Genomic DNA, 20,569 nt, shown 5'->3' on the forward strand with positions numbered 1-20,569 from the left:
AATTTCCCTTCAGTTTTCAAAACAGCACTGACTGATTTTACGGGACTGTCAGGGTGACTCACAGCAGCTCAGAAACAGTGAATTATTGCATGCAAATGTATGTTTGTTTGACTCATTTAAGAAAGTGTACTTTTGCTTTAGAAGTAGTGACAAGATTTAATCAAATGTTACTGCTCCAAACACATAATCTTAGAGTCATTTAAAAGTCTAAAAAGTCAGCTTTCGTCATCTGTAATAATGCAGAACCTTTTTACCTGAGCCAAGTATAGAATTTCTTTTTCTTTTTTTCTTTTTTTTTCTGAGATCATACGTTGTCTGGAAGGCAGAAAGATTTGAGAACATCTGCCAGCTCTGCTGTGCTCTTGCTTGCTTCCTTGCTGTGACATCCACATGTTCTTCTGACATTCTGACACACATTCTCACCCTGGGGCATTTTAGAGTAGACAGACCAACTATTATCATGTTTTGGGATGGTCTCAGGCATCATCAGTTTTGCAAATAGAAGATCTTATCCATATTTCTTTCCCTGCAATTTTTGCTTGATATGTTTTAGATTATATTACCTACCACTTTTTAGCCGTGTCCATCTGGTGTCCATGCCAAACCAAAATATGGAAATGGGCATCACACTGGAGCTGCCCCAGTGGGCTTGCTAATACCTAATACATTTGTGAGTTGTTCACCTCTGGTAATGAGCCCCGGATCCACAAGACACCATACAGCCTATTTTGCTGAGAGAATAAAATCAGCGAAATGAGTATGCTCTCAATAAGTAACAATGCTCCTTATCCTTTTCCGAATTGCCAGACGATTTATGACTTTCGTTTTTTTCTTTCAGATGAAGTCAACAGAAGTGGAACAGGGCCTTTTCACGGACACCTACTGCAAAGTGTGCAGTGCACAGCTCATCTCCGAGTCTCAGAGAGTGGCACACTACGAGGTCAGGACTCTTCTCTTCTAATCTGTCCGTCATTCTGACTTCCCATCTGTTTGCCTTCTTCGTCTTCTGTCTGTACCGTTCGCCGATGCGGTGCGTTTCTCGTGACCAGACGGCTGGGCTGATGTACCTTTGCCAATGATATGTTTTGACAGGAAAGTGTAATTTAAGGCTTGCTTTCATCTGCAGAAAAAGATCTATATTATCCACACACTAAAAACAAAAAAACGCACAATGCAAGTGGACATTTTTACCTCTTTGTTTACTTTGTGTTCCTAAAAAGATCTATACTTGAATTATTAACAGACTAAGAACAGTGTACGCTATTCTATTTACTTCAGATCTGTTTCTTTGAGGTAACTGAGCCGCTAGTAAGAATGCACGGTTCGGATGTACATTCATAACCAGGTCTCATATACTGTATATCTCGGTTTAAATGGGTTATAGAGTATATCACAAATTATATCCTATGAATAGGGTTAAAGACTTGTGTTTATGTTTGCTCTGTTCTTGTTTTTGGAGGCTTTTTGAAAGCTCTCTCTCTCACACACACACACACACTTAAGTTATAAGCCTACTAACTTGTCACTCAAATGTCAGATTGTGTACCCAGTTTTCCTTTTCAAGCGATTAGCATTAGCATGTAGTCAAGCTGCGGCATCGTCTAATGCTTTGATCCGGTTATGCTGCAGAAAGTAATTTCTTTTTGACTTGTTGCTCAGGCAAGCTCTTTGAGGCAGTGCTCTCTTAAGGAACCAAAGCTAAGCTGAAGCTACACTTTCATATAACGGATACTCTTCTGTCATTCTAGCTGTCATAAAAAATCCTGCAAATAAGTTCAGTGTAACTGCACAACATTCATCTAAATCTTAAGTTTGAAAGGGGTTTGGTGTAAAAAAAAAAATTCCCCTTCCTCGAGATTACTTTATTTTGGATTACACGTAAACCATGTACAAATCTATTGAGCCTTACAAATGCTCTTCTCCAGACGTCTTTCGGGCTTTCCTCAGCAGAGAACAACAGGCTGGAACAATTTCCTCTGCCTCACGTGATTTCTTAGTCTGTGTCATTAGCCTGCTGATGATCAGTGTGACTGTTTAATTGTCCTCCCTAAATGTAGCTGTGATAATTAGTTCCTCCACAATCACTGAGGAGCTTCCCTGAATTCATGCATGTATTAGCCGACACATTTAATACAGTCATAATAGCAGCACACTTTCACTATAGTATTCGCCTAAAGCTTCATTTGGATGGATATCAATAATCATCTGAATGCAGCAGATGCACACATTGTTCTGCCCGCGATGTTACCAGCAGAGCCAAAAGATGTTTATAAAGAACAAACCAGTGGTAATTGGGGTACTTTCAAAACCAATGCTAATTTGGAGTCAACAAATCCTCTGTGTTGTCTGATATCCCTAATGCAGCCAGCTGAAACATTTAATGCTCATATCTTTCTGATTATGCAGCAGTATCAAAGCAAATTTAACTAAAAATTTTATTAACAGTAGCTAATATGTCCAGATCTTGTCTTGATACTTTTAATAATTAGTTTTCGTCCCAAAAAACACATGGGTGTGCGCGCACACACACACACACACACACACACACACACACACACACACACACACACACACACACACACACACACACACACACACACAGGAATAACTCAGATGTCTCTTGCAAAATAATTCTCATGGTTCCTGGTTCACGAGCAGGAGTCTCTGATTGCTTGGATGTGAAAAAAGTGACAGCCAAAGACCACAGAATAAATCCTTCACTGAGTCACTGAGTATGACCTACCATTCAGACAGATGAAAGCTAAATTACGGTGGATTGTAAAATAGCATTTAATAGCATCTAATAAATATCGGATTCTCTTTGGACAGATTTATTTACAGAATTGATTTTATTGTCTAGATCAGTTTTTGGATAAATTCTTATAGATGAAATCTGTTTCTAATTCATTAGGAATTTAACACCTATATGCATATTACTGCGTCAAAACGTATTTATTACTAGATTGGTTTTGTGGTATTTATTTAAAAGTATAAAAAAGTGATTTACTAAAATTGCTAATGACACACAATCCCTAAATCAACAGATTTAGGTTTTCAGAAGACATAAATGCTTTTCAAATAAATTTGTGCTGCCAAAAAATATTTAAGAACATAATTTCTTATATTCCACATGGTTATATTTCAATGAATATGAAGTATGACATATCAGCTATAAACAGACATTCCCTTACCAGCCTCAACAACAAAAAACAGCATCATGTTACAGGAAAAGAGTAAAGTGCAAAATCATTTAAAAAAAAATAGTACAAACTGAAGTAAAAACAAAGACGCATCTGAAAGATCATCATCACCTCATTACTTTCTTTCCATTTTCATGAATAATGAACACCATGAGCACATTAGAGCAGGGGTGGACTACGATTTCACATCAAATTTTCAAACTATACAGCGAGCTGCTTCAATGCCTACAGCGTGGTGAAACTTTTTCACTAATTACATTGACCCTATCTGTATTTTCTGCCAAGTGCTCTTGAAAAAAGTCAATTTTTCAGAATGGCTCTCTTTCTCTGAGCAGCTTTCTATGCAAATATTGCTTTTGTTAGATCGCTTTATGGATGGTGGAAGGGCAGAAAAATGCATATTGCTGACTAGCAGTTTGTTGAAAAGCTTATTAACCGATTCTACGCATGACAGATTGCTAGCATAGTTACGCTGCTTGGTTGAAACGTGCACACCGAGCTTGCACATTCTCAACAAAATGACCGTGTATAAAGGCAATTTTTCTGGCATTTTTGCACATTAACAGCAAGAAAAAATGTTGTATTAAAATCATCATAAAATGCCTTTTTAATACTGACTTATGCTTATACACTACAGGAAACCTTTCAGGCATAAAACAATTCCTTTCCATTTTTGTATAGATAGTAAACCCCTTTTTATCACTTCCACCATTGGAGGCTAAGTGTGAAGCAAATAAAAGAGTGAGAGCACTATTAAATGGAAAACGATCCCCGAAGCCACTGGGAATAAATAGCAAGTCCCTTGGCATGGTGGTGGAGTTTTGTATGTCCAAGTCTTGTACGGAATATTAACCAAGATGTTTCTGAAAGCCATTTTTGTACTCAGCAGTCTGTCTGAGGGAACATTTCCTGCTGGTTCTCGGTCAGCTGTGGAAACAGATTTAATGTTGGATTATCACTAACTGGAATTAATTAAGAAGAAACTTTTTTTGCTTTGTTGATTTGAATCTCGAGACTGGTGAGCTAATCGGGAAAAAAAATGTCGTTGAAGTAAAATATATATGAAATGCTCAGGAAATTTATATTAAGTGTTTTTTATTCGCTGTAGATTTAAACTCAGTGTTTTCCCTTGGGTTGAAACCCAAGCCAATCAAGGAAGGTAAATGTCAAATAAGCAGCCATTGGGACTTAATTTTTATGGGCAGCTCTCTGTTTGTCTGGCAATTAAAAAAAAATGAGCATGAGTGAATATAAAACGATTGCATGCATGAGTACATGCTGATGTTTTTTTATTTATACACATTGCTTTTCAGGTGATTAACATGACGGATAATACTTGGGGCCATGCTGTTATATGAAAATATTCAAAAATGAGGTATTACTGTAAGAAAAAAGTTTTCTTATGCCACAACAAAAAAGTTCCAATTACAATGTTCAATTTATTAGTAAACAACACACCAAGCTTTTTTTTATCCATTTTTACCGACATTTAATATGGTGGAACATCCACAAATCAAGTTAGTTCCTGTTATCACCTGCATTAAAGCAGCTATAAATGATACTTATTTTTTAAACCTTTGAAAGTAAAAAAAAAAAAAAAATCATTTTACATGTCCTTCCTTTTATTATAATGAAACATCTCTCTCCAAACAAGAAACAGAAGCATTAAAATTTTTTTTTCAGGCTTAAATTATGTCCACCATACTGTACAAGTTCCTTTGAATGAGCAGTTAATATAGAAATGTTAACGTGTTATCATTTTGTAGGTTCATTAAGGCCCCAGTGGATGGAATGTTCCACATTTTTCTGCTCTGTGGTCACTTCTGCAGTGAGCAGGATGCACAATTTTTCAGCCTTTCACAATTTCTAAATGTACTTCATGAGATCGACACATTTTGTACTGAGGTAGTCCCACGAGCAAACAGAACAGGATGTGTTTTGAGAAGAAAGTGCACACTCTGAAAACCGAAAAAGGCAAAGGTTTTTACTCTATCTATCCATTTGCTATTGTTTAGGTCACCATCAAATGTTAATAAGGTAAGGCATGCATGTGTTTATTTGCATGCATGTTCTTGGTGGTACACCCTTCACTTAATTATCTGTCCTGTCTGTTCTGCTTTTCTTATTTGGTCTTTGATTTCTGTTTGTTTTCTTTTTTTTTTTTCAATTTGAAAGCAATCTAAGCATTTTCCCTCAATTGGATGTTTTCCCTTGTAAAAAAATATTTCCTAGTTTGCTGAACTGTGCTTTTTTCTGTTTTATTATTACATCTGTTTTTGGTATATGATTAACTATTGTGGATAAGCGGTAGAAAATGGTTAGATGGATGGATGGATGGATTCAGAAAGTGTTCAGTCCCCTTTACCTGTTGCACACTTTATTGTTTCAACATTTAATTACCTAAAATGTCAAACAAGTACTCCATTATTTATTTATACTAGAGATGTGTCTTTGAGTCCATCTTTTCCAAGTCATTTGGAAAGGCACACTGCAATTTACACTGCAGTCTGGACATAAACTAAACCTTGCAGTCCAAGAAACAGTCTGTGGATCTCTGATCAGATTTTGGCAAAGCATAGATCAAGGCAAGGATACAAACCAATTTCTAAGGCTAATTTCTTTGTGTTTAAAGGATCAAAGTGACCTCAACAGTTTTGAAATGGTAGAAGTTTGGAACAATATTCCTAGAGTTGGCAATCCGGGAAAGATAGGGAGGGACAGAGAGAAGAAAAAGAAGAGATAGGGAGATAAGAAGTCTAAAAGAGCTCCAAAAGTCCTGTGCAGATATTGGGGAACCTGCACATCACCTGGCTAATACCATCCCGACTGTGAAACATAGTGGCAGCAGCATCATGTGATGAGGATCCAGCAGCAGGGACAGGAAGGCTAGTAACAGTTGAGGGATAGCAGGAATAAAAATAGGAACATTCTTGACAAAAACCTTCTCCAGAGAAAAAGCCTTTTGTGACACTTCACCTTTCAGTCTGACAATGACACAAAGCATGGGCAAGTTTCTTAATGACCTTGAGTGGCCAAGTCTAAACCTAGCATTAAACACCAATGAATGTCTGCACATTTGAAGGTGCATAGGTGGTCAACATCCAATCTGATGAAGCTTGATAGGATCTTACATGAAGAATGACATAAACTGTCCAAATCTCTGTTGGCAAAGTTCTGAATACTTTTGATCTACTGTATTAGTAGTCTGCTTACTAACCCTTCAGTCTCATGTTCCGTCCTCGGAAACATAGTATACGAGCATACCTGTTTATGTCTCCGTATACTGTATATACAAAGTGAGGAAAAGGGCTCAGAAAATCACTCTAGATCCCTAACATCCAAGTCATCCACTTTTTGAACTTTTACCATCTGGCCGACAATACAGAGCCCAAAATACTAGCACAGCCATGCACATGTACAGTTTCTTCCCCCAGGCAATCTACCTCATGAACAGTTAAATGTTCCCAACATTATGCAATAACAATGTGCAATAACCTTACATTTAATTGTTACCATCTCCATTCTAGTACATTGCTGCATCTTATTCTGTTCTATTCTATTCCATTCTACTATCTACTGTATAGCACAACAGTACATACAATTTATTTATTTTTCAATTTATTTTTCAGTTTTTTGCATATGTGTATTTTTTTGTACCCATCTTGTGGTCTCTGTGTACTGGAAGCGTATGACACTAAAACAAATTCCTTGTATGCGCAAGCATACTTGGCAATAAAGCTCCTTCTGATACTGAAGGATGCAGTCCGATCAGCTATATGTCCAGTCTTTCCAGAGGTGCGTGTCTGCTGGGAAACAGGCGAGATGTCTGGCTTTACAAGACTATGTGATGTCTTTGTGTCTGCGATCGTTGTCACTTTTCTGCCTTAAAAGGCGCTTGATTCATGAAACTTGGTTGTTAAATAACTGTAGAAGGTGGTGAGAAAATGGTGGTGAGGTAAAAGCAAGTGATGTCTGAAGAAAAACAACAGCGCACATTGTGCTTTGATGAATTCTATAGATTTATTGATTAATTGACCTCTAGAGATACAACTTTCTGTTTACAAGAGTGCCTTATTTTCAGACTACAAAAGGCTGCAGTTTGCTTCTTGGAAGGTTGTCAGATGGATCTCGTCATGAGGGCACACTGACTGTGTCCTATCAATTACACTTCGACTGTGCATCCTGATGTCTAGCCTTCTTTAAAGTCAACAGGGAATGTGTACAGGAACAATCCTTTGCAGCCTAAATAGTTGACAAACAGCATTTATTACCTCTATGGTCACTGTCTGTAGATGGCCATCACAGTGGGGAATGGCTGTGCTTGGAATTCATTAAGAAAACACTGAAAATGTGTGAAGTAACTATTAAAGTTATAAAAAGGTAAAGTTATAATGAGTTTTTATACTCTATGATGATAATATTAAACCTTATAGCCTGAAAGTTATCCAGGCTACCAACATACACTCTTCAGAAACTCCTAAGTGTGAAAAACACTGATGTCGCCAATCTGCCTCAAGGTTCAAAATAATACACTTTCTGCGATACTTTTCTGCTTAACATCATTTGAGGTATGATAGCCAACCTGCCAAGTTGAATCAGCTTGGCCATTTTTTCTAAACTTTTATGAACAAAGTTGCTGCCAAGCAGCAGAAATACTCAAACCAGTACTCAAACTCAGTTGGTTTTATTTATTTGTACACTACTGTCCTGTACTATGGATTTTAAATGCTTTCATATTTTCACCATTTTTATGATCTGAGGCATCAAAAATGAAGTAAGAAGAATTGCTTTTAAACTAGTCCAAAAGAAGGAGCAAGGCTGCAGTATAGCTTTTCTGATTTCTTCAGTTTGTCAGTTTCAATAACTTTCAGGACTGTTTTTCTCTTTTTCTCTTTTTCAATTTAATAACCAACCTCCCTATCCACAACTTCTAAGAGAAAAGAAAACAAATAGGAAATTTTTGACAGACTTTCAGTCATCTATAAAAATTGGATGATACCGTTGAGCTAGGCTGATCCTACTTATGATCCAGTTCAGTCTAGAGGTGTGTTTTTTAAATTACATGCAAACCCATCTCCCAATGGAACACTGATGAATTCCACCTTTTTCCAGAGGAATTCTGACTAATTACCCACTTCCAAACCCATCTGCAATATTTTCTAATGAACATCGTTGGCTTTATTTACTTAGGATTATTAATAAATTGGTCTTTTAAATCACTTTTTTTGTTGTTCTTGGGTCTTGTGAGCTCTTGGACATGGTGCACAGCACTAGCTCAATCTGGTGTTTTATAACTTTATTTTATCCACCCAAAATACATAAAAATGACCAGTGTATCACTGTCACTGTCTTTTTTTTAATATTTTGTAGTCTCCCACCTTCCATGGCAATGACAAATGAATGTAAGTAGAAAATGCTTTACCTAAGAAGGTACTGTTATAACCTTGGCCGTGATTAAAAGAGTCTTCTCTCCTCTATTAAATGACTTTTTTTCTCTCTTTCACAGATGGATGTCATCTGTAAAATGTGAGAGACAGATGGTGGCTTTTCTTGAATGTAACATCTGCATTAGGCTACAGGCAGAATGTTGAGTCAGGCTTATAAGTTTTTCTGGTGAAAAGTGCTTCAGTTCAGGTTGTTTCCTTAGCCTGTATTCCTGACACCTGCTTGTCGTCAGCAACAACTTGAGTGTTACTCACAGTGGTATGGGGCATATGATTAGAATACCTCTTCCTCAAATAACAACAGTAACCAATATTACCTAAGGTACCAATCACCAGCTTTGTTTCTGGATTTTTCCCTTCCAACAGAAATCCAGCTTAAGATCAGCGCAACAGACCTGTATCAGATAATCAGATTTGATTTGTCATCTATTTTGTTAAAATGAAATGCTGTACGAAGATAAATCTCCAGAATCAGTGTAAGCAATCAGTGATCTAAGTCAGGATTATACCTGATGCAGAGCTTTCCAATTGCCAATGTTTACACACTTTCCTTTGGTACATCTGTTCACTGATTAAGGCTTCAGGGCAAAAATGAAACATATACCCAGAATACATCTTTCCTCCTGGAATACCTTCTTTGACCCTGTCCTAAAGATGGCAAGGTTATGGTGCTTGAGATATGGTCTTGAGAAGATCATAGAAACAGTGGCATCGGTGTCAATGTAGATAGAATAGAACATGACAATGAACATTATATTTGACAATGTCAAATGAAAATGGTTTAGTGTAATTCTTTGAGTTATTCTTTTGAATTATTTGATTCATTACCAAAGAGCAAATTTTGCTTGGTTCTGGCTGTTTCACTACACTAGTAAACATCTCTTGCTCTATGGCCAACAGCAATTTCCATTTCTCTTGTTTTTTTTTTCATGCTGCTTGTGTCATGGCAACTGCTGTAGTATTGGTTGCTTTAGTTCTGCAGATTCTGCAGCCAAACCCACACCAGTTCCTGATCTGATCTTGGCTAGTGTCCTACTGGCTCTACTTCATGGACCTGTCTTTGACAACCACTGTACTCCAAATCCACATGCCAGAGTGTGAATATGTGTAGCATCTGGCGGTCTTTCTTTCTTTCTTTCTTTCTTTCTTTCTTTCTTTCTTTCTTTCTTTCTTTCTTTCTTTCTTTCTTTCTTTCTTTCTTTCTTTCAATTCTGCTACCCATTTCTCTCTCTCTCTCTCTCTCTCTCTCTCTCTCTCTCTCTCTCTCTCTCTCTCTCTCTCTCTCTCTCTCTCTCTCTGCCCTACCATCCAACTCTTCTTGTCAAATGGCGTAACTTCTACATAAACTGAAGCAGCAAATCGATTGGATCCGGCTGAAGGCATTGATGAATTTGTGACCTATCGTTTTGTAATAGTGGCTGCAATAATAATTTATCAGTGAGAACAGTCTTTTTTTTCTTTTGTTCCCCACACTCTCCTTCAGTCAATGCACATTCCAGCTGTGCATATTGTCTATTCTGGCCCAGTTAACAGAATTTAAATCATTATCTTTGTAAAGAACAGTTTATTTTTGTCATTTTCGCAGTGTCAGATAGATAGTTTTGCACTCCACCAGAAGGAGTCTGGAAAAGTGTCACATAGACAAGCTGTGGTGAATCGGTTAAGTCTAGCCTCGTCATTTTGCTGTGAAGACAAACTGCTTTCAATAAAATGGGCCTGGATATTTGTACATAAAAAAGACATTGTACTCCCTCATGCTATCCATTTTTATATTTCATACTATTTACATATGTCTAACTGTTTTTAAATCTATGATCCCACTAGCAAGTGACCAACAGGGGTTACTTGTCTCTTGTGGGTGTGGCCTGTTCAATGTCTCATTTACTATTAGTGAACATGTTAGTAGCTATATACAGATTCTAAATGTAATAAGATTAACACTAAATTAATACAACACTAGTAATTTGCTAACTAACTGACTACATACACCTACCGGATCCTTCTTATTTTCTTTTTAGAAGCTAAAACTTTTTAAAAGTTTATATTTAAAAATGTTAAAAGAGCTTGTATATGACAAGTTAAGATTTTCTTCTGTTTTCATTAGAAAATTGCGTTTTTTAACCATAATGTTGTAATTGGGAAGCTGAAGAAAAGGAAGGCATTTTGCTGTGTTCATTCTTCATGAAAGAAATGGGAGGGGAAGGAACTGCTGTTTATAGTTGCTATAACACAAGAGAAAAAATTAACTTCCTTGTTTCGTGGAAAATCCACAACATATATAATAGTATAATATCCACTTCAATATAGTATAATATCCACTTTTACAGTTATTGCCTTGGAGTTGAATATTTTCACACATCCAAGTGTGTCCTGACTTTTATTTTTCATTCTTTTGCAGAGTCGAAAACATGCGAACAAAGTGCGTCTCTACTACATGCTTCACCCAGTGGATGGAGGATGTCCGGCCAAGAAACTACGGACACACAACGTGAGTATTATCCTTTTTTTATTATGGGGGGGGGATTTTGGGGTGTTGTGAATGGATAAACGGCCTCGTTTCTGCCTTGCTGGATTTACAAGCGATGTGCACTCAGAGCAATTTGAGCGTCATTCCAATTTTCTTTCAAGCGAAGAGAAGAAAATGCTTCAAGCTCAAAGTCAGACGCTGTTCCCGCTGTCATAATTCGTGTTATGACAGCGGGAACAGCGTTGGGTTGTCAGCTTGTAGCCAACAAAGGGTGAACATTTTGTGGTAAACAGAGAAGCCGTGTTCCTCTAGCGAGGATGGTGGACAAGGTGCTCTTGTTGAATGTTACAGTATGAAAATTTCAGTCTGTGATGTATTTGATTCAAATCTTAATTAGACCTGATTAGACCATTTGTTGGCATTTAAGCAGTTTTGGTCAATGTATTAGAATTAATTAATTTCTATGAGTTTGTCTCATGAAGCCAGCTTACTGAATGTCCATTCTGGCATCTGATTGGTCAGAAGTATATTGGCCAATTTTCCACAATAGCAGCTCTGACAGTCATTCTGGCTTCAAAGCAAATCACAGGTATTATATTAATAGGCTCATAGTAACATTATATTTTCTGTAGTAACTATAAAAGTTGATTAATTTGGGACAATATTTTTAAGATTTAAGATGATTAAATAGATAAATAAATAATGTACTCAAAATCTTTAAATTTCAATGTTCTGTTTCTTTCGGTTATATTTTTGGTCTGCTTTCCCACAGATGTCGAAGGATTTATAGTTTCTATAGTAACTAGTGTCTATGGTGACATCTTACTAATAGTCCTCTGGTGTTTTTGCAATATCATTATTAACATTACTAAAGAGAAAAGCCTTTTGCTCGTTAATAAATGCTGTGCCAGAAGAGGAATAAAAGATATTATTATTACTATTCAGCTAGTTAAAAGTTGTTAGAGGTGGGTTCTGGTCTAGATAAAAGTGATTTTGAATTAAAAAAAAGTCTCTAAAATTCTGTGCACTTGAGTTGGATAGTTTTTTGGAATAAATGGTGATTCTGAGCCTGTTTGCTTTTGATTTGTTTAATGCAAGTAAAAATATTCTTTTGTTGCTTTACAACCTTTTCCCTGACCATAAGCATTCATTGAGGCGTTAAAAATACAGTACATGGCTGTGTTTTAATTACTTTTTTTTCCCCTCGTTGTTGTTGCACTGTTCTCAGCCTCCTGCTCTCCTCCCTGTGTTCCCGCAGTGCTAGATGCCTGTGGAGTTCGCAGATGCTGCGTTTAACATCCCATTGCCTCTAAACACACCCACAAAAGAGCTCTCTCCATGGGGCCTAGCGTGTCCTTTAAATGTTGATTTGAGAAGAGAAGCCCTGAGATCCAAACACTGTGATGTAATTCAATTAAGGAACTAAAATAAGTTTTTTAACTTCTTATTGCAAGGAATTTCGAGTTTGTGTAGTGTACAAAGTATAGATTGTTTGCGTTTCTTAGGAACAATGAACGTTGTTTCTGTGCCACCTGAAAAAAAAAAAACAGCTCAGATGTATATGCTCTGACAATGAAGACGTAGCACTTGGGGCTGAATGGAGCGTTGAGACTGAAATCCCTGCGGTGTTTAATCTCTATCTGCCATCTGTTAACGGAACACTTCGGCGGAAAATCAAATTTCCGCTTCAGATGGAGCCAGTCAGCCAAGACATGATTGCTATCTTGCGTTGTGTACTAGAGCTTTGATGCTAATGCAGCTAGCATGGGAATATTTATATATTTATTTTTGTTTTTAAGTAAGGAGTCTTAGTGTCGTCCATAAACATATGTATAAATTTTGACCATGAAGGTGTGGTTATGTTGCCTAGAAAGATAAAATCAGCTAATGTACTAACATAAAAATGAGCATACAATTATATGTCCCTAATTTCATACATCCACATAAACATAAACATAAAGTTATTGTGTTTCAGCAATAGAGTGAGTTTTGTGTTGACGCTGAAAGTGTGAAATGTTGGACGGTTCCAGCACTTAATGCTTGTGGCATTGTTTATGTAGAGAAACAGGGGCAGTGTTACCATGAGCTGTCACTGGATAAGAAACAATTTTCAAGATGGCCACTGACATTTTGATAGGCAAGATGTCAGAACTGCCATTAAATGTGTCTGACATCCTTTGACATCCTTTGTCAGCCTTTGTCATTAAAAGGGAAACAGTTTGTACTTCCTGTTTGCAAAATAAAAAAAAGTGTTTTATTGGAGACTATACAAGTCTGCTAAAATTCATACACTAGAGTACGTAGTGCATAGTGTGTAGCGAGTCATTTGGGACTAAAGTCATCTGGTTTTCTGGGCAATGTTTTGTCAGTCTCTAGCTAGTGTTTATGCTTTGTCTGGTGTGAAGTAAGTGACAGTGTACAGACCTCTGTTTCTCCATGTGGTTGTCAGAATCAAGAAAGTATTTATGAATACTTTCATTCATTGATTTTATAATCGAACCGCCGATAGAAAATGTTTTTGTTGCAGGCACAATAAAATGAAAAGACTCCACTTTTCATCGGATTTAACATGTGAAACCTTTTTTTTTTATTACTCTCAGAGATCCCGGCAGAGTTTAACGTCAGCACTTTACTGAGAGAGGAAAACAATATAGAGGTGGAAGCAATTATTTTTTTCAGTCAGAAATGTGAGCTTTGCATGGCGGCTGTTCTGATAGAAACGGCAGATTATTATGATGCGTAGAGCTATAATGTGTTTTACTCTAACGCTAAAGGTTGTTTTCTGCTTGAAGGCGAGAATAACTTTAAGATGATTGCTGTATGATGTGATAATCTCGCTTATGTTTGGGAAGAAGATTAAAAACAGTCTAAATACAATCTAAAACCTCTTTATTTCTGCTTCTTAATATTTCCTGTAAATGTGTCACTAGAGATCTGCTTTCCCACATGTAGGAGGATTTTTGTTATTTATTTATTATGTCACTTTCGCTAAAGGCAAACGTTGTCATGTTCTAGTTTTGTCAAGTTGTGAACTTTCTGCATGATGAAATACACAGTGATGCACAGTGAAACCTGATACAGATTCCACACTGTATAAACAGTACCATGTTACAGGGTAAGCTTTACAAAATATTCACTATTTATTAACCCGAAAAGAAAAGAAATCATTACAGCATCATTGTCTCGTCTTGGTAATGGAGCCTCAATGAGCAGACAGTAAAACCTCAGTGAATCAGAACTTGCTCTTTCTGCACTGATATGGATACTACCAAACTGCTAAAACTCCACAACAGCCTGTTAAAGATGACACAATTAGCATCCTGGGACGTGTTTCCGAGTCGTCTGGGGTTTAATTAGTGATCTAATTAGCAGTGTTTAAAATCGACCTGAACTTGGAGGAAGAGTGAAAACCGATATGCTGACTTTTCTTCTCTGTCCGTTTGCATGATGTCTACATACTGCTGTAACTTGCCTTTGAGGAAAAACACAAGTCTGTTTAATAGGGAGCAATCCAGGAACAGTGTATCTTCTCATGATCATTTCATCCCAATGACAGGTCATCGGTGAGAATATGATGCTTAGATTAACAGGGTAAATAGCAGGAGAAGACTTTGTGAAGAGACACAGAAACTAAGGCAAACTAATCAAAGAGCTAACACAGAACAGGTGAATATGTGAACTAAAACAAAAAACATCAGAAAAGCTCAGTTGTTCTTAGAAGTGCAGTATGTACATTATTAAACTTATACATGTAAATGAAACTCCAATATTTTCAATTTAAACTGTGTTAAATTGCACATATGCACTATATTAAATATATTTAGTATGAGAAATAGCTTTTTTACTTCATTGTATTCTTTTTTTTTTATTAAAATGATTAGGTTATTGTTATGGTCAAATCGTCATATCGCTATAGAATAATATACTCACAGCATCAGGAGATATCAATGTTATGGGAGCTGACAATATTAGGCTAAATAATAGGCAAAAATGTAAAGGTTCTGGAGGTTTCTGGGATTATGAACTTTTTAAAGGAAATCATACCTTTCTTTTGTACAAAAGTCACTTATTAATGAACTACCATTTTATGCTTCTCTCGATAGAGAGACGCTGCTAAGAGAACCATATGTAACGCACTCCTCATGTTGTTTATAAAGCATAAGTACCACAGCAAAAATGATGCTCATAACAAATATTAAAGTTGCAGATGGTGCGTTAAAGTGGCTCAGGCTGGTTTAATTACAGGAAAAAAGTTTGAAGAATAAAATCTCTCTCAGTTTGTAAGCAGGATAATTACTACCAGAATCAGAAGGTGTGAAGAATAAAAATGAAGTAATTTTCTGTCTTTGACTATGTGTTACATATTTTAATTACGCTCACTGGCTGTAATGGAGCTGAATGCAATAGCCATCATTATGATCAAAGAGCTCTCAGAAATCCTGAAGCTCCATATATATTCTGATTAAAAATAAAAAGTTAAAAAGGACATTGAGCACGGCACAACCTACTTCCCGGGAAACTGCGTATGGAGTGTGTGACATCGTGAGGAAGATGATTCAAGGCAGATGGAGAATACTCAGGCCAAGCAGTACTTCCTGAAATGGCATGTTTATTTCTGATCAGAATCCCACTTTAATGTCTCAGAACCTGCTGCCGAGTTTAAATCCGACTCTAATTGAACACACCTGATCCACGTACTCATCGTCCAGCATGTCTAAAGATTATATAAAGCAAATGTAGTGTACTTCAGTTACTAACATACAGACTGGGAGGGAAAATGTAGAACAGTGCACAAATGTGTGAGATTATGTGAGATTTCACATAATATGTACATTCAATGGACAACTTCACTGCCGTCAAAGAAAATCTCAGATTGTCAGTGTTAACTCACAAACACATTGCTGTCAGAAATTTTAAATTTGTTTCTTAAAATGCAAATGGAAATTTAAAATTGTAAAATGAAGATGCATTTTTACATTTTTCTTAGCACTCATTTTTAAGCTCTCAATCCAGGAAGGAAGGAACAAATGAATGAAACAGAAATGCCTGAATAAAAATGCAAATGGAAATTTCTGAAAGAAAATAAAAAAAATATTAAAATTAAAGAAATAGTATAAGGAATATATACTGTAGTAATAATAAATAAGTAAGAAAGAAAGAAAGAAAGAAAGAAAGAAAGAAAGAAAGAAAGAAAGAAAGAAAGAACAAATGGATGAATAGAGAGAAATGAATGAAGAGAGAAAGAAAATAGAAGGAAAAACTAATTTTGGGAAAGAACTCGAATGAAGGAAGGAAAGGTAAATGTCAAAGAAATGACAAAAGAAATAATTTTAAAAAAGTTATAAGGACATTTTTTGAAAGACAGAGGAGGAAAAAACATCTGAAAGTAAAATAACAAAACTTATATATTAAGATTAATATATTAAGCTTGTCAGAAAAAAAACAAAGGATGCCAAAGAATACAAAACAACAAAATAAACAAATACCACAGAAGAATGAGAAGGAAGGAAGAAGGATTAAATGTCAGTAAGACCAATGATAAATGAAAATTGATGACAAACAATATAGGAAAGTAAGAATATCAGAAAATAATCTGGCAAAAGAAATAATGGGTGGGGTGAAAGAAAAGTAGAAAGAATATCTGAAAAAAAAGGTAAAATGAAAAATGCCAGAAAGAAAAAAGAGGAGAAAGAAAGAGGAAAACAATGAAACTAACCTCAAATGGGACTAAGAAAGAAAGTTCTAAATTTCTAATGAAGTCATTTCTACTCAGTACATGTGAACGTGTGATTTGAGGCTGATTCCTTTCTTGTCTTTTTTATTTTAAGACTGAAGTGAGTGTGGATGCAGTGACAGCAGATATCCAGTCTTCTATTATCCACATACATTCAGGTGTCCTTGTACTGAAAGTGAACTTACTGCCTGCATTGATTTTGTTCCTCAGTACATTGTGAAGTTCACTGTGAGTCATTGTAGTGAGGTTCTTCAGTCTTGTCCTGTCACAGAGCAACTCTGGAAGGGTGCCATTATTTCTGCTCGGCATATTGAGCTTTGAGAACTGAGTCGTCTGTGCAAAACATGACAGATTTCGTCTTGTCTCGTCTCACCTCAGCTCATCTCACCTCAGCTCTGACTTCTTTCTGGAAATGTACCTCACATCTGTTTTGTTTCTGAAACAACCGATTACTGATGCACAGAATTACACAAAAATACGCAAACAGATACATTGCAGACACAATGCACTGAAAATACTGCTCGTGTGTGTGTGTGTGTGTGTGTGCGCGCACTTTACCTTTGTCTGAGGATAAAGTGAGGATACAGTGTGTGTGTCTGCGTGTGCACTTTACCTTGTTTACCCCTTTGTTTGAAGAGCTTGCTTTGTTTGTTTGTGTGTGTGTGTTGTGTGTGTGTGTGTGTGTGTGTGTCTGTGTGTGTGCACTTTTCCTTTGAAGAATGGACTTGGTATGCCTGTGTATGTGTGCAGGGATTATTCCTTGATTTGGAGGCTGTATTTTTTAAGGGTGTTCCTGTGTGTTTCCTTTAAAGACTGTCCTATGTATGTGTGCATATATATATATATATATACGTGTGTGTGTGTGTGTGTGTGCGTGTGTGTGTGTGCACTTTACCTTTGTCTGAGGATAAAGTGAGGATACAGTGTGTGTGTCTGCGTGTGCACTTTACCTTGTTTACCCCTTTGTTTGAAGAGCTTGCTTTGTTTGTGTGTGTGTGTGTGTGTGTGTGTGTGTGTGTGTGTGTGTGTGTGTGTGTGTGTGTGTGTGTGTGTGTGTGAATCTGTGTGTGCACTTTTCCTTTGAAGAATGGACTTGGTATCTGTGTATGCCTGTGTATGTGTGCAGGGATTATTCCTTGATTTGGAGGCTGTATTTTTTAAGGGTGTTCCTGTGTGTTTCCTTTAAAGACTCTCCTATGTATGTGTGCATATATATGTGTGTGTGTGTGTGTGTGTGTGTGTGTGTGTGTGTGTGTGTGTGTGTGTGTGTGTGTGTGTGTGTGTGTGTGTGTGTGTGTGTATGCGTGTGTGTGCGCGTGTGGGCGTGTGCGCGTGCGTGCATGGGCGTGCGCGTGTGTGTGTGCGTGCGTGTGTGTAGACTCCTATTTAACAAGTCACAAGTTGGACACACTCCATGAGGGAGTGTGTAATGTGTCTCACACAATCCACATAGGGAGATGATGGGAAAGCTCTCCAAATGCTTCACAAGTCAGGATGTGCAAAACACACACATGCACACCCACAGAGCAGGTAAATGAGCTCTTCCTATGCAGCACTCATCTTCTCTATGTGTCTATCTGATGATATCATTTCTCTCTCATTTATATTCATTTATATCAATTACACTACAGTGCAGTTGGATTCTCAATTCTGATTGTTCAGAAGGCGTTGATTCGTTTCCTGTAACAGCAGCTCTAACAGGTTTATTATAATGTGCTTGTTCTAATATCGCAATCCTTTCTATTTCTTGCTCATACAATTGGCTTGACTAGTGGATGGAAAGTATTCTGGCTTGAATTATTTTCTTCAACATTTATGGATGGAGTCTCCAGCATCAGTGCTTTGGAGTCAGAGGTGAAGCTGTGCTGTTAGTGTTTTCTGTATAAGTAGTGATTTAACACAGCTAGTGCCAATGCAGAAGCTAAAGGCTGGAGCAATCTTTAATAAAAGTCCATGTTTTGGTGTGTGTGTGTGTGTGTGTGTGTGTGTGTGTGCGCGTGTGCGTGTGTGTGTGTGCATGCATGTGTGTTGCAGGGCAGCGAGGAAGGAGATGTGGACAAGAATAAGTGCTGCACTTTGTGTAACATGTCCTTTACCTCAGCCGTGGTTGCACAATCGCATTATCAAGGCAAGATCCACGCTAAGAGACTCAAGCTAGTGCTGGGAGAACAGCCTAACATCATAGGGAAAGGTAACACGCATGCACACACAAACACATGCACAAAGAAATGAAAACCTGAGGGGAATTATTATAACCTGGTAAACCTATTGAAAAATATGTTGTTATAAGTTGACATTGGTGTTTTTTTATTGTTGTTGTTCACCTGCTAAATCTGTCACAAACACTGTGTTGTAAAAATGTAATTCTTTATGTATTCACAACTTTCTCATAACTTTGGTCTCACAGGTTGTGACACCATATTGACATTTTCAAGTATGGCGGCTCCCACAGAAGTTTAATTAGCGCTCGATGTTAAGAGCAATTGAATTGCAATTTTAGTTATTCTGAGTTTTTTCTTAGTAATTTAACAGCACATCTGAGGGAAATATTAATATTTTCTTTAATTTTGTCTCGTGTTTTTTTATAGCAGTGGGTCGCCATAGCATTTAAACAGCATCTATGTGTCCGTTTTAAAAGAAGTAATGAATTTTTATGGCCTTTTTAGCTCTGCTTGCTCAATTAGCACAGCAGATTTAGCTGAATTATTTTTTCACAGGAAAAAAATGAAAGACATGAAAGTACTAAGACCTGTGCCTGTCTGTGTATGTGCTCAGAGATATGAGATTGCTGGATGAAATCGATACACTCATGTCCTGCTCTTATTATGTTTCAGAATTGAACAATAAACTGCAATTTTTGTTTTTTGGTGTGTGTGTATATGTGTGTGTGTGTGTGTGTGTGTGTGTGTGTGTGTGTGTGTGTGTGTGTGTGTGTGTGTGTGTGTGTGTGTGTGTGTGTGTGGATGAGAGATAAGGCAGTGCTATATAGATGTGTAAGATAGTGTTAGGGTGAATGAGTGCGTATATATGCTTATACATCATTGTCTGTGTGCCAATGTGTCTGATCAGGTCATTGTGGGTCATCCTTTCAAACGTGTGCTACCCTATAGGTAGAATTGACCCACTATGGGAAGTTTGTGTGTTTGTGTGTGAGAGAGTTATAGGGCCTGAGAGAGGATGTAAGTAGAGCTTAAAAGAGAGCCACTCAACTGGATGCTTTCAAACAGGCTATCTCTCTCTCTCTAGAAACACAGTATTTACTACACTAAAATTTATGACTTAACTGTACCATTTTTTTTTAAACAATTATACATTTAGTTAATACTACTAATTATAATATCTGCTAATAACACAACGGCATCTCAATAAATTAGAATGTAAGTTCAGTTCAGAAAAGTTGATTTATTTCGGTAACTCAAATAGTGAAACTCGTGTATTATATAAATTCAGTATACACCGACTGAAATAGTTTAAATCTTTGGTTCTTTTAATTGTGATAATTTTGGCTCACATTTAACAAAAACAAAGCAATTTACTATCTCAGAAAATTAAAATACTTCATAAGACCAATAAAAAATTCTAATAATATAATACATTATATATATATATATATATATATATATATATATATATATATATATATATATATATATTATAATAATAAAAACCAAGATTTTTAGTAAATTGTTGGCCTTATGAAAAGTATGATCATTTACTGTATATG

The 20,569-nt window shown here is 36.7% G+C and overlaps 1 protein-coding gene across 2 annotated transcripts in view; it reads left to right on the top strand.

Annotated features, from left to right (window-relative positions):
- zmat4a (zinc finger, matrin-type 4a) overlaps nucleotides 1-20,569 on the top strand; it is a 59,882-nt gene that overhangs the window by 10,326 nt on the left and 28,987 nt on the right. For both annotated transcript variants that reach the window (XM_027142143.2, XM_027142135.2), the window contains exons 2-4: nucleotides 839-940; nucleotides 11,043-11,132; nucleotides 18,880-19,036. In XM_027142143.2, the coding sequence (XP_026997944.1) occupies nucleotides 839-940; nucleotides 11,043-11,132; nucleotides 18,880-19,036 (349 nt within the window). The remainder of the gene's footprint in view (nucleotides 1-838; nucleotides 941-11,042; nucleotides 11,133-18,879; nucleotides 19,037-20,569) is intronic.

This window comes from Tachysurus fulvidraco, chromosome 9, assembly GCF_022655615.1.
Source record: "Tachysurus fulvidraco isolate hzauxx_2018 chromosome 9, HZAU_PFXX_2.0, whole genome shotgun sequence".
NCBI classification, from domain to species: Eukaryota; Metazoa; Chordata; class Actinopteri; order Siluriformes; family Bagridae; genus Tachysurus; species Tachysurus fulvidraco.